The 13,169-nt window shown below is 38.5% G+C and overlaps 1 protein-coding gene across 3 annotated transcripts in view; it reads right to left on the reverse strand.

Annotated features, from left to right (window-relative positions):
- The window catches only part of DNAJB6 (DnaJ heat shock protein family (Hsp40) member B6), a 58,716-nt gene extending 46,726 nt beyond the window's left edge, over positions 1 to 11,990 (reverse strand). For 2 of the 3 annotated variants that reach the window (XM_015832521.2, XM_015832520.2), the window contains exons 1-5: positions 11,727 to 11,990; positions 5,471 to 5,560; positions 4,458 to 4,567; positions 911 to 967; positions 254 to 364 (exon numbers count right to left, since the gene is read on the reverse strand). In XM_015832521.2, the coding sequence (XP_015688007.1) occupies positions 254 to 364; positions 911 to 967; positions 4,458 to 4,567; positions 5,471 to 5,535 (343 nt within the window). In that variant the 5' untranslated portion in view covers positions 5,536 to 5,560; positions 11,727 to 11,990. The remainder of the gene's footprint in view (positions 1 to 253; positions 365 to 910; positions 968 to 4,457; positions 4,568 to 5,470; positions 5,561 to 11,726) is intronic. The other variant, XM_015832522.2, reaches the window with a different exon arrangement.
- Positions 11,991 to 13,169: the final 1,179 nt, after the last annotated feature.

Raw genomic sequence — 13,169 nt, forward strand, 5'->3', positions numbered from 1 at the left:
ATCAAAAGAAATTAATTCCGAAATATTTTAAAGGATTATACAGCTATAGGCCATGATTTATTGTACAGATCTTCAGCACTCCAAAGTATCCAAAGAAACCAAATCAGATTTTGAACATATTGAGAGTATCTTTTTGCCTACATACATGGAAAACCAGAGGATTAGAAGCCGTAAGTATGAGAATTCTTAAAAGTAGGGGGGAAAGTGAAAATTTTAGTATTGACACACTCAAATTTAATTTAAAAGTACTCACCAAAGAAATCAAAAGAAAATGGATCTCCCCCACCGAAGAACTCCTTAAAGACATCCTCAGGATTCCGGAATGTAAAACCATATTCAAATGGACTGTCAAAATGACTTCCACCTATAAAAAGAGTATTCAATATTCCATTTTCCAGAATATTAAAACATTTCTTATATAATTTAGCAAGAGCACCATTTTAATAACAAATTGTAATAATTGTATTTCTTGAATTTTTGTCATTTTATCAAACGCAGCATAGCATGTGATCTTATTTTTCTTTCTCAAAATCCTTCCCAGATTAGAGATAAGATGTAAGGATTTTAATTAGATGTAGCCATAGAGTAGATTTGTCCTACGCAAATCAGTACACACATCTATTAAAATCCATTGATAGACTGACTGTTCCGCAAACATCTAGCATTTTAAATTAATTTTAATGAAGAATTTTACACACAAAAAAAATTTAAAAAGTGATAAAAGAAAAAAGAGAAAAGGAAGAAAATAAGATATAAAGAAGCAGATTCCAATTTTCTTTATTGCAATTATCTTATCAGTTATTCTATCTTCTCACTCTTTCCATATTTTATCCTTTCTAATTATCAAAGCTATGTGGTTTTACATTTACATTAAAAGAAACAGGAGCAGCATAATTAAATCCTTACATACCTCCACTTGGATTTAACCCTTCTTTTCCATATTTATCATAGATATCCCGCTTTTTAGCTGCAAAGAAGAGGAAGTATAAATCCAAGACAAACTATTTTGATGATCTTATGTTTGCTCTGTTCTACGGATTTCCCTCTAAACACCTCCAAACATAGCAATCCTATTCAGCAACATTCCCTGACTTTTAAAAGACCAGGTTGAGGATACAAAGGAAAAAGAGAAGACAAGCCAGTCTCTTCTTGAGTACTTTTTTTTAAAATCAATCTCTGGTATTTGCCGTAAGTCTGAAGATTATGAAAAAGCTATAGGGAATGTATTATAATGACATCAAGATATAATTCTTAAGTAGAATGAAATATGTAACAAAACTGATATCTTTCTCTGAATAAATAATTTGACTCTTGGTTATGAACCAAAATACTATTTCTTCTTAAATTCAGTCAAAAGTTAGCAAAATCTATGACAGGCTGAGGAAGGGTTTCCTCAATCTCACAACCGCATACTATCATTTTTTCAGGACCTATAAATTAACAATATGACAGAAGTTTTTAAATCTTTTGTCATCACACCTCCCTTTAGAATTTTAGAAAGAGCCGGCATAGTCATACTCCACTCAGTATCAAGGATGCAGCTGTAGAGGTGGTCGATAGTATTAAGTATCTGGGGGTGCAGATAACTAACAATCTGAATTGGTCTCTCCACACCTCATCCTTAGTGAAGCGTGCAAAACCAGCACCTGCATTTCCTGCGTTGGATGAAGGGAGCACATCTTTCTCCTTCTGTCCTGGCCACTTTTTACAGAGGCACGATTGAGAGCATTTTAACAAATTCATCACTGTCTGGTTTGGTGGTAGCAGTGCCTCAGATAGAAAGTCCATACAGAGATCATAGGAAGCTCGCTCCCTTATAAGTGCTATGTGCTTAGAGCTCAAAGCACTGTTAGAGACCCCACACACCCACTTTATGGCTTTGTTCCTTATGCCATCCGTCTGGTAAACTCGCAAGGTTCATTTTTCTCGCTATGCACATGTATACATAACTCGAACTAGACTGTTGTTTCTCTGTGTCATATAATATATGTGGGTATATGCATAAATTTGTATTTATTCATTTCTTTTTGTCATATTTATGTAGTGTATATTGGAGGTGGTGACCCTTTCAGAACTGTATGCAACGAAATTTCATCTTAATGTATGCCGATTAGTGTACATTCAAAGCGACAATAAAGATATTATTCTGTTCTATTATTCTATTCTTTAGTGCAGGGCTTTTCAACCTTTTCACCCATTGTACCACTTTTAGGATATGGCAACATCCGAGTACCACCAGTTGCCTAGCAAGGTGTCAAAAACTTGATGACCAAAAACAAAAAAAGGAAAAAAGTGATGAAGTATAGGTAGTCCTCGACTTACAACAGTTCACTTAGTGACTGTTTGAAGTTACAATGGCATTGAAAAAAGTGCCCTCCAAGCCACAGCCGAGCAAGACACCTGCCTGCCCACCTGGCAGCGCTCTTCCTCCTGTCCGAGGTTTTCATTGTTTGAGCATTTCTGTTGAGGATTGGCAGCGGGGGTGGGGGGTGTTTGGTCTTTATCCCCCCCCCCCCGTCTGCTGGGTGGTTGCAGCAGGTTTTGGTCACTTTACATGACCCTGGGACACTGTGACCGTCATAAATATGAATCGGTTGCCAAGCATCTGAATGTAAATCACAAGACCCTGGAGATGCTGCAACATTTCAGCTGATCAGCGTTTCTTCTAGGCTCAGCAGAAGCACCAGGATCAGCGCAGAGCTCCCGCTGGAGCCTGGCGCTGATCCTGGCACTTCCACTGAGTCCTGACAGCCCTGCAGCTCCAGCCATCTCTCGCTCAGGTTTGTGCGGTGCTGCCACTGGTTCAGCTCATTCCCCTCCCCCACTTTTCTGGGATGGTCGCGTACCACCACTTTTCTGGGATGGTCGCATACCACCTGCCAGGTGCCAATGTACAACAAGTGGTACCCGTACCACTGGTTGAAAAGTCCTGCTTTAGTGTATTGTTCGAACTTACAATGGAACAATATGGCACTTATGACCAGACCTTGACATTCTATCTGACACAGCGCCCTGCAGTCCCATGCTCACCATTTGCAATCTTTCCTATCATTTTCCCACAAGCAAAGTCAATGGAGAAGACTGCAGGAAATCAGAAGTCATGGTCATATCAGGTGCTCGCTTAACAACCTGCAGTGATTTGTTTAATAGTAACTGGGGACTGCCAGAACTTCCATATGGAAGTGGCATAGTCACATAATGTCACATTGTATGACTATGTTGCTTAGCGATAGAAATTCTAGTCCCAGTTACCATCATTAATCAAGGACTACCTGCAATCTTAATTTATACATCTCCCCTAAAAATCCAAGCATCAAAATGATATGAAAAGGATACAATGAAACTTCGGGAAACATAGATTTATTGCAACAATGTACAACTAAAAGGTTCTTCACACCTTCTCTTGCTCTGTCTGCACCTCACCAAGGGAGATTATACTTTGGGAAACCCTAGCACAAGGGTTCCCAACCGGGGGTGCTTACATCCCCTGGGGGTGTGAGACAATATTCCAGGGGGTGCAAAAGCTTGGGTTTAGAAGTTTCAAAATTATAGTGAATATGTACAATTCGTTGCCATTATTTCAAACTTTTGTAAGGGGTGCAAGAATATATCAGAGGCATTCTAGGGATGAGGGGCATAGAAAAGTTTGGGAATCACTGCCCTAACATATGATAAAGAACAAAACATTTGCCAAAAATCTCAAGTGACATATTGGTGGGAAGGGAGAGTGTAATTAGATCGAGCTGCTCATCTTGGCCTAATTTATATAATTTACATTACAGGTAGTTCTCAACTTACAACCACAACTGAGCTGAACATTTCTGTTGTTAAGTGAAACATTTGTTAACTGAATTTTGCCCCATTTTATACCCTAATTCGCCACAGTTAAGTGAATCACAGCAGTTGATAAGTTAGTAACCCAGTTGTTAAGTGACTCTTTCCCCCATTGCTTGTCAGAACGTCGCAAAAGGAGATCACATGACCTTGGGACACAGCAACAGTCATAAATATGAACCAATTGCCAAGCATTTGAATTTTGATTATATGATCATGGGGATGCTGCAAAGATCGTAATTGTGAAAAACAGTCATAAGTCACATTTTTCAGTGCTACTGTAACTTTGAATGGTCACTAAATGAACTGTTATAAGTCGAGAACTACCTGTATTTAAATACAAACTGAAATTGATTACTGAAATGATATAAATTATCTTTCCCTTAAATACTCCACCTGCTCTTCATTTTACCAGCACCTTTTCCTTCCCTCTCCACAGCTGCTGTGTACAATTATCCAGCGCAGCACATCTCTGTTTTTTCAAGGAAAATCCAGAGGAGGAGAACATTTCTACCCAGTCCAGTGTTACAGAATCTCTTTGACATTCTGAGACTAAATATATGTTCAATAGTTTTAGTTCTAACTGCCACACGGATGTGGCATTCTTTCATATTATTACTTACTATCTGACAGGACTTCATAAGCTTCAGCAACTTGCTTGAATTGTCGCTCAGCTTCCTCTTTATTATCTGGATTTTTGTCAGGGTGCCATTTTAATGCTAGTTTACGGTATCTGAAATCAAAACCAAAGATACTTTATTCAAAAACAACACTGCATAAAAAAAATAACAAAAGAATAAGCTAGCCTGATGAACTAAGAATTTTTAACATTTTAAACATTGATAGACATACTAATTGCTAATGTTAATTTCCTAATGCATGATAAATATAATAATTTGCTCCTAATGAATTGCTCAAGCTTGAGAGATTTATCCTGACCCATTGTAGCATTTTGCAAGAACTAATCTAAGAAGGATAAAACATCTGGATGGGCTGCACTGCACAATAGAAGGAGATAGAGGGGAAAGGCAGTAGAGAAAATTCACAGGGGTTCTAAATCCCATAAACAGAATATGTGAAAAAGTACAAAACCTTAATTATTAAGTTGTTTAATTAAAATCTCATCCATACTCTGCAGTTCTAGATACTGCCATATTATAAGAATTGTACTATTAACTATTTATCCTATTTTATCAATCTATAACTGAATCATAGGAATGATTAGGAAATTAGAATTACCCATCAATTTCTTAATTTAGAAGTCACAGCAAACGGATCAATAAAGTTGTCCCAATTCTAGGGAGTAATTTTTGTAAGATCAATGTTTATTCTTAATGTAAGTTCCTGACATATGATTTTTTTTTCTGTAGCCACATTTGTTTGTATGTTTTAAAAAACTTCTGCTTTAAACAGTCTTTTGCAGTTAATAAATATCTGGCTGAGCGACCAACCATAATTTCAATTATAAGCTTTAATTCTAGGTAAACATACAAATAAGCACCCCAAGCATTAGTAAAGGAAGCATGGGAAGACTGTTTATAGACACCCCATTTTATGTGGTTTAAAGCCTCCCTCAAAAAATGGCTAATGCAAGGAATATAATATAACCTGCCATAGCTTTAAAATGGGTACTTACGCTTTTTTAATGTCTTCCTGTGAGGCATGCTTATGCACTCCTAGAACTTCATAATAGTCCACCATGTTTTATTGCGTTCGGATAAGAATCCTGTAAAATCAAGACTTCATTTCAATATAAAAACACAAATTTCTCTTAAAAGGTATGATGCACAGTATGAAAATATGGATTGTTAAATCACTGCCACACAAAAAAAATCCTTGTAGGAAAAGAGCCTTGGACTGGTTTCCATGGAGGGCAGTTTTTCCACAGATGGGGGGGGCATGGTTTCGTGCACTGTCTGGCGCATGTGCATGCAGAGACAGGGCTTCAGTTGCATGTGCGGCCCAGTTGCTGCTGGGCCATGGCCCGGTTTCCAGTCCAAGGCCCGGATGTTGGGAACTCCTGGTCTAGATGACAAAATAGTCAGCATATTTTTGAATAACAAAACTGTTTTTAATAAAGTTTTTTAATCAGGTAAGATAGTATCTGAGTCTTAACTTTTGCCAAAAAATTTGGGTAGGCTAAACCAAACAACTGTTTTGCAATACATCTGAAATATTTTTTATTCCATCAAAACTACAAAGATTTTTATATCAAGGTTGTTGTGGGGAAAATAGCAAGAAGAATTATTAGGTATGTTCATTGACTTTGAATTATTTATAAAGTAATAAAAGCAGGATAAAACGTTAATAAATTAATAAATAATAAAACAGCAAAGAATTAAACGTATTGTGCTTTTGAGTCAGTTTTTATCTAGTTCTTGTGGGAAATTATTTGATATTAAAGTCTTATGGCACCTTAACAAATTAAGAATACTATAAACGCTTAAACTAATGAAAACTATAGAGTGGAAATAGAGGATGTTGGTATGCAGCAGTACTGACATAAAAGTTATATAATGAAGACAAAATTTAAAAGAATTTTAAAATTCCACCCAACAGCTTAAAACAACTATTCTTAAAACAAACTATATTGGAGAAACTTTGCTGTTGAATTAGAATTGAGTTTTATTGCTCAGGAAGTACAGGAGAATATTATGTGTATGCATCAGGATTCAAAAATCTATTTGCAGAAGCAATTTGAATATGGAAAGTTAGAAAGAGATTCTATCGGTTCTCCTCTTCCTGTGGCTCTACATACCTATCTCAGGAATATATATCCCTGCACCTTTTCCCACATTCTCTATTCTGACTAGAAAACCTGAGAGCAAAGGAAGAATGTATTATTGTTGCCAACTAACCACTGCAGTATAGAAAGAAAAGGGATGGGGAGTAAAAGAAAAATAAACTGACTTAAACAAAAATAATTCTGGGAAAAGTACCATCAAACGCATCCCGAAAGGTTGCACACTAAATATGCGGCCTGAAAGCAACCCCTCCTTTTGTGAGGGAGGGGGAATGTACCATTTTGTGGTGACTGAATGGATTAATCCCTGCAGTTTTCTTTGCACATTTTTCAGAAATGGCTTGCCTCTGCCTCCTTTCTAGTGTTGTGAGACATTCTTAAAGCTTATAATCACATCATTTCCAAGTGATGTGGCTAATTTGGAACTGGGTTTTGGTTATGCAGAAAGGCCACCAAACACTTAAAATGTGTGGACAATCCTGTAATACCCCTAATTATTGGGGGAGGGGGCTGTGTCCTCCCTCATTTATGCAATGTTTTTATGAGGAAAAGATCAACTGGAGAATTCCTGATGTTATTTTGCTGTCAGAGAACAAAACTCCACCTTCTCTCATGTCTTCCAGCAAGTGCAGAAGGTAAAAACTTATTTCATTTGCATAAAAATTAGGGTAGGAAAACAGCAGGAATGTACCCAACATGCTATGCTACAAGCTCCCATAAAAGTAAGAAAAGATATTCAAATCCCTTCTTTTACTCAGAAGAGAAATGTAAGATTGGTTCATAAAAAACGAAAAGCATAACTACAGGAAATGATATTGTGATTTATCCAAATGCATCCATTCACAATCTAATTACTTATGAAATAACTAGTTAACTATATAAAAATACAGGTATCCAAGTCAAACTTGACATTTGATTAGATTAGGAACATGGCATGTAGTTTTCTTGACAGCAATATGAAATTAATTTTAAGCTTCCAGCATTTCCCCCCAATACCTAAATATGGCTTGCCGACGTGTATGATTATTGCTTCAAGCAAGTATTAATATTGGAATAGATAATTGATAAATAAATCCGTATAAATCACTAACAAATAGCAGCTAAAGTTTTTGAGCTCAGCCAAGATTAATTAGGTGACACCTTATATCAAGCAATGTATTGTACCATTTAAAGCATTTAAATAACCCTTGTAAATAGTGATGTGCTTGAATAGTATTTATCTTGGAAAGGCTCAATGCATAAATAAACATTCTTCTGATATTACTTGGAAAGTATGCTAAAGACAGCATAAATAAGTTTTTCTAATTACAACACCGTCTTTTGAAAGATGTGAACAGCTGATTTCAATGAAACTAGATAGGCAATCTAGTTTCATTGAAATCAGCTGTTCACAAACATCTTTCAATAATGATTACATATTAGGAGCTATTGCTAATTAAGATACTGTATTAAATATGTCCTTAGTATTATATCAGAAGTTGGCAATTTGGTGGCCTCCAGATGGTCCAGATCTGATCAGTATAACTGATAGCAACAGATCTAAGGGGTGTTTGTGTGTGTGTTCTATTGTCAGAAAGGAAAATTCAAGGCTAAAACATATAAAGAACTTTGAGAGCAAGCAACTAAATTTCATTTTTAATGTGTGCCATTGTGCCCACAGTAAAAAATGACAATAAAGGTTATCTATCTATCTATCTATCTATCTATCATCCATCCATTATCTATCTATCTATCTATCTATGTATCTATCTATGTATCTATCTATGTATCTATCTATGTATCTATCTATGTATCTATCTATCTATGTATCTATCTATCTATCTCTATTTAGGGGGAGCCAGGAAATAGAAGGAATTAAAAAGCAAAATGGTGGTAAAGAATGGCTAGGGAACAGTATTCTACACAAAATATATATGGACATCTGGAAGGATGATATACTAAAAAATAGTAGCAACTGAAGGGAAAGAAGCAACACAGCAATGCAAAGGAATGACTTGTGCACAAATTGTTATTTACTTCTATTTCATCAAAATCAGACATGATTCACTGTTTCAAAAGTTATATGGCCAAAAGCAAAGGAGATATGAATATAAGGTTGCTTCAGAGCATACAGATTATTAATAACTATACAAATACCTGGTTCTGCAAATTCTATTGGTTCTGCCAATTCTATTTTCCATGGAATATTAGTTTACTAATTATTCCATTTAATTTTAAAATAACTCAGAATTATGAGCTGCTAACACATTTTCTAATATTACATCTAAGATTGAGAAAAGAGTATTGTATTGGTTGTGCCTTCCCTACCCTTCTGGAAATTCAATCTGCAAGAAACTATTTTTTTTCCCAGAACAGCATGGGAGAAGATATATATCCCTACTATAAAAGGTAATTATATCTTCTTAAATAAAAAGAAGGCTTTGATTGACCTAAGCTTCTTTAGTTAGCAGAAAGAAACTTCAGAATCTAGAATTTCATACTGTTTCTACCATGAATACCTTCACTATGAGATAATATCAATCACAAAGAATGCATAAAGTTTGTAAACCATGAAGATATTAGTGACAACTGCAAAGAGAAAAGGCCTCAGAGAAGACCTCCCGACCAATGCAGCTTTCAGACCGTCTTCAATAGCAACCTATATAAAGCACTACCCAAAATGAGAGGTGACTAACATGCTCCAGGAACAAGCACAATTAGAGCACAAGATAGAGTTGTGCAAAGACCTGCCTGACCACAAATGTCTTCTACTCCTTGAACTGGAACTGGGAACCCAGGAGGCTCCTCCAAGTGTGCACTGGTTTTGAGTGGGGTGCTGCAAACCCCTCCAGAAGCAAAGGTGAAAAAATCTCTAATTCCAGGTACAGGAGAGATAAAATCTCACAGCTTCCAGGACTCACTAGGACTGAGTTGAAGCACATTTTTCTCTATGCAAGCCCTTACAGCATCCAGACACAGAGACGAACTTGAGGGGATTATCTGAGTAGCCCAAGGCAAAGTTAGACAAATATGCTGAATATCATCAGCATATTTCATTCCATGTGGACAAATGACATCATTCAGCAGCTTTATGTAGGTACTAAACAAAGTATTATTTAGAACAGTTACTGTCAAGAATTATTAGACTGAATAGTGATGGATGTGTTTTTTAATACACAGGAACTCTCTTTTTTAGTACTTATACAGGTAGTCCTTGACTTACAACAGTTCATTTAGTGACCATTCAAAGTTACAATGGCACTAAAAAAGTGACAATCATTTTTCACACTTATGACCATTGCAGCATCCCCATCATCATATGATCAAAATTCAGACACTTGGAAACTAACTCATATATACTTATATGCTTGCAATGTCCTGGGGTCATATGATCCTTTTTTGCAACAATCTGACAAAGCAAAGTTGATGGGGAAGGCAAATTCACTTAATAACTATGTTACTAATTTAACAACTGCATTGATTCATTTAACAACTGTTGCAAGTAAGTCATAAAATGGGGCAAAATCCACTTAACAAATGTTTCACTTAGGAACAGAAATGTTCAGCTCAATTGTGGCTGTATGTCGAGGACTATCTGTATATTTTTTTCTTCCAGATTATTTACTAAGAAAATGGTAGTGTTAGGTGAAATATGTTAATATTACCTATAAAACAAATACCTAGCATTAAAACTCTTTAAATCTTGTCTACAAAATGTTTCCTTCCTACTTCAAGGAAATTTTAATGGCCAGCTATTCTTTCAATTTCTACCACTTAAATTTTAAAAGACAAATAATATTACTTTTAATAATTATGCGCATGATGTATAAGAAATCTGAGGCAAAATTAATTCTCATTTCAGCTAAAACCATTTACTGCTTTGGGGGGAAAAAGCTATCATAATGGTTCAATTTATAACAGTGTTATAGAATCATTTCTGGCTGTAAGCCTTCTTATAACAATAGAATTTTTTACAGTGAAGAACAAAAACTATCTCTGGCTAGAGTAAAAAGGATAAAGTTCCCTTCCCCCACTTCACTGGGCAAAGCACAGAACAGAAACACTGCTATCAGCAATAAATTCCACACACCATCATGGTTTATCTTTTTGAGACAGCACTGAATCCTTGTTGTGCTACTGAGGTCAGCAGCCTGTGGCATACAAATAAACTGAGCCACTATAAACTTTCCACTAACGTTACCTTCAAGGTGAAGTACTTCACTTAAAAACAAAGCAGTTGAAATAAAAAGTATCTCTTACTCCAAGCAGGAATACTACGGTATGTATTATTTTACCTGCGTCGACATCTTTTCCCTTGAAACAGACCTTTTTGGTTCCCTTAACACATTTATAAAGGATGATTTCTGAAGCTCTAGAGCAATATTTTCCAACCTATGCATCTTTAAGATGCGTGGACTTCAACTTCTAGAATTTTCCAGCCAGCAAATGCTCCACCATTTATTAGTAACTGGTTGTTAAATAAATTATGTATTTCTAATTAATTCACCATAGGTTGTTATACTGCCATTTTAATTATTCTTCCCGGCCATGCTTCGCCAATCCATCCTAATCTTCCAAGTCAGTATTTTTCAATTTTGGCGTCTTTAAGATGGGTGAACTTTAATCCCAGAATTTCCCACCACATGTTGGCTGGAGAATTCTCGGGTCTTAAAGGTGCCATGGCTATGAAACTCTGCTCTTGGCGGACTCCCCCACCTGCAGGCCGGCCCCTTGTGTGCTTCTGCGGTGCCCCCGTTTTTAGCCCCTGAGGCAAAAAGGCAACGCCGCGGAAAAGGGAAGAGAGACCGGCGAGAAAAGGGCCCGGAGTTCTAAGGCAGCACCCAAGATATAAGGAGGCCAGCGCCGGCCTTCTCCGACTTTCCCTACCGAAGGCAAGCAGGGACGTCATTAATGTACCCACCCTGTGTTTGCAGACGACCACTCCCCTCTTTTTCCCGGCGCGGGGCGCGTTTTGGCCAATCAGGAGAGAGCACGAGCCAAAGGAAAAAAGGCGGGGCGGGGAGGGGAACGCAAAACCCGTTGCTGAGAGACCCCAATTTTGCAGTGGTGGTGGTGCCGCCGGGGCCCTCACCCCCCCCTCGCGCGCGCGCGCGCTAAATTGCTGGTGACCCGTAACTGCTTTTCCCGCCTTGGCCACCTCCGCGCTCACCCGCTCGCTCCTCGTTCCTCCTTCGGGAACAAACGACAGCCGCCCTCCGCTCTTCTCTCCTCTCGAAGCTCGCTAGCCTTCCCGCTTTGGAAGCAGAAGCAGCAGCAGCAGCTCTTCCACAGCTTCTCTGGCAAGGCCGTGAACAGGAAGTGCGTCACACGCAGGCAGCGGAAGAACCCCCGTCCTTTATTGCCCAGCGTTTATAGAGCGAGGGAAAAAAAACGGAAGAGGGGTATATATAGCTGAGGACTTCCGGGACAAGGGTTTCCACCCCTTTCCGGGGAAACTCCCGAAAAGAGAGGGCCCGAGGCACCTATTCCCGGAATAACGCGCCCTTCTTAATCTCGGGCCGTGCCGCAGCTAAGCTACGAAGCGGCACGCTGGAGGTCAACTGAGAAGACCCCCTCCCTTCGGGCGGGGAAATGCGGATAACAGGGATGCTTGAACCTTCCTCCTCGTCTTATCTCTGCTTAGGCCTACAAGGAGGGAGGAGGGCTGCTACCTCGCTCTGCCCCTAGGATTCCACCCGCCACCGAAAGGAGGGGCTGAACTAGAAAGACGCCCACCGCTCTGGAGCCGGAACTTGTTTACGGGCTGTTCCTCGGTCTCAGCTATGAGGAAATCTGGGATTTCTTCCCGGCTTTGGAAGAGCGGCTCTCGCTTCCTCCTCGGGATGGCAACAAAGAAAGAGGGAGGGGGAAAGCAAGAGTGTCTTTCGATCAGGAAATTCCCCTGAAGTCATGGGGCGAGTCACTCTGTACTACGCATCTCTATGTAACTAACTTCCGGGAAAGGGAGGGAGGCACCCGCCGAGTAATTTCGTCATGGCCTCAACGTTCCGGAAGGTTCTAGAATAAATCGTCCGAATGTTTACACACACACACACACCCCAGCCTACTCTTGGGAAGTTAGTGCTGCGCTTGCCCCCTAGTGGCTGCCCCGAAATTAGCATCTCTCGCGCTGTGGAAATTTGTATTTTTTTTTTAATCATTTTTTAATTTTCTGTGCCTTTGAGGCAGGGTTGATTCACGGCGACTGCCTGGACTAATCCCTGCAGCTTTCTAGGGAAAACTTAATGGTTTGCCATTTGTTTCCTTCGTAGGGTTGAAGGCGGATGATTGGTTTAAGCAGCAGCAGATGCTTTCTAAAGATCCCCAGTATAGTTTGTAGCATTTTTCTTCAGAAAAAAATATGTAGAGAGAGAGTTGCTTTGGGCGATAAATAGCACAAGTGTTGTACTGTTTAATCTTTACTTTTGTAAGTTGGACAAATGACAAAAGTCACTGAAATAAATCAATACACAAAGAATGCAAATTACATAATTTGGCTCAGGTTGTGTCATTTGTGTAATTACAGCATTACAAACATGTTAATTACATTCTAAGTGAAGTCAGCTGCACTGAGGCCCAATAAACTGAAACTTGACTGTCTTCAGCTAAACAA

The sequence above is a fragment of the Protobothrops mucrosquamatus genome, unplaced genomic scaffold (assembly GCF_001527695.2).
Source record: "Protobothrops mucrosquamatus isolate PMUCROS unplaced genomic scaffold, P.Mucros_1.0 scaffold5, whole genome shotgun sequence".
Taxonomy (NCBI): domain Eukaryota; kingdom Metazoa; phylum Chordata; class Lepidosauria; order Squamata; family Viperidae; genus Protobothrops; species Protobothrops mucrosquamatus.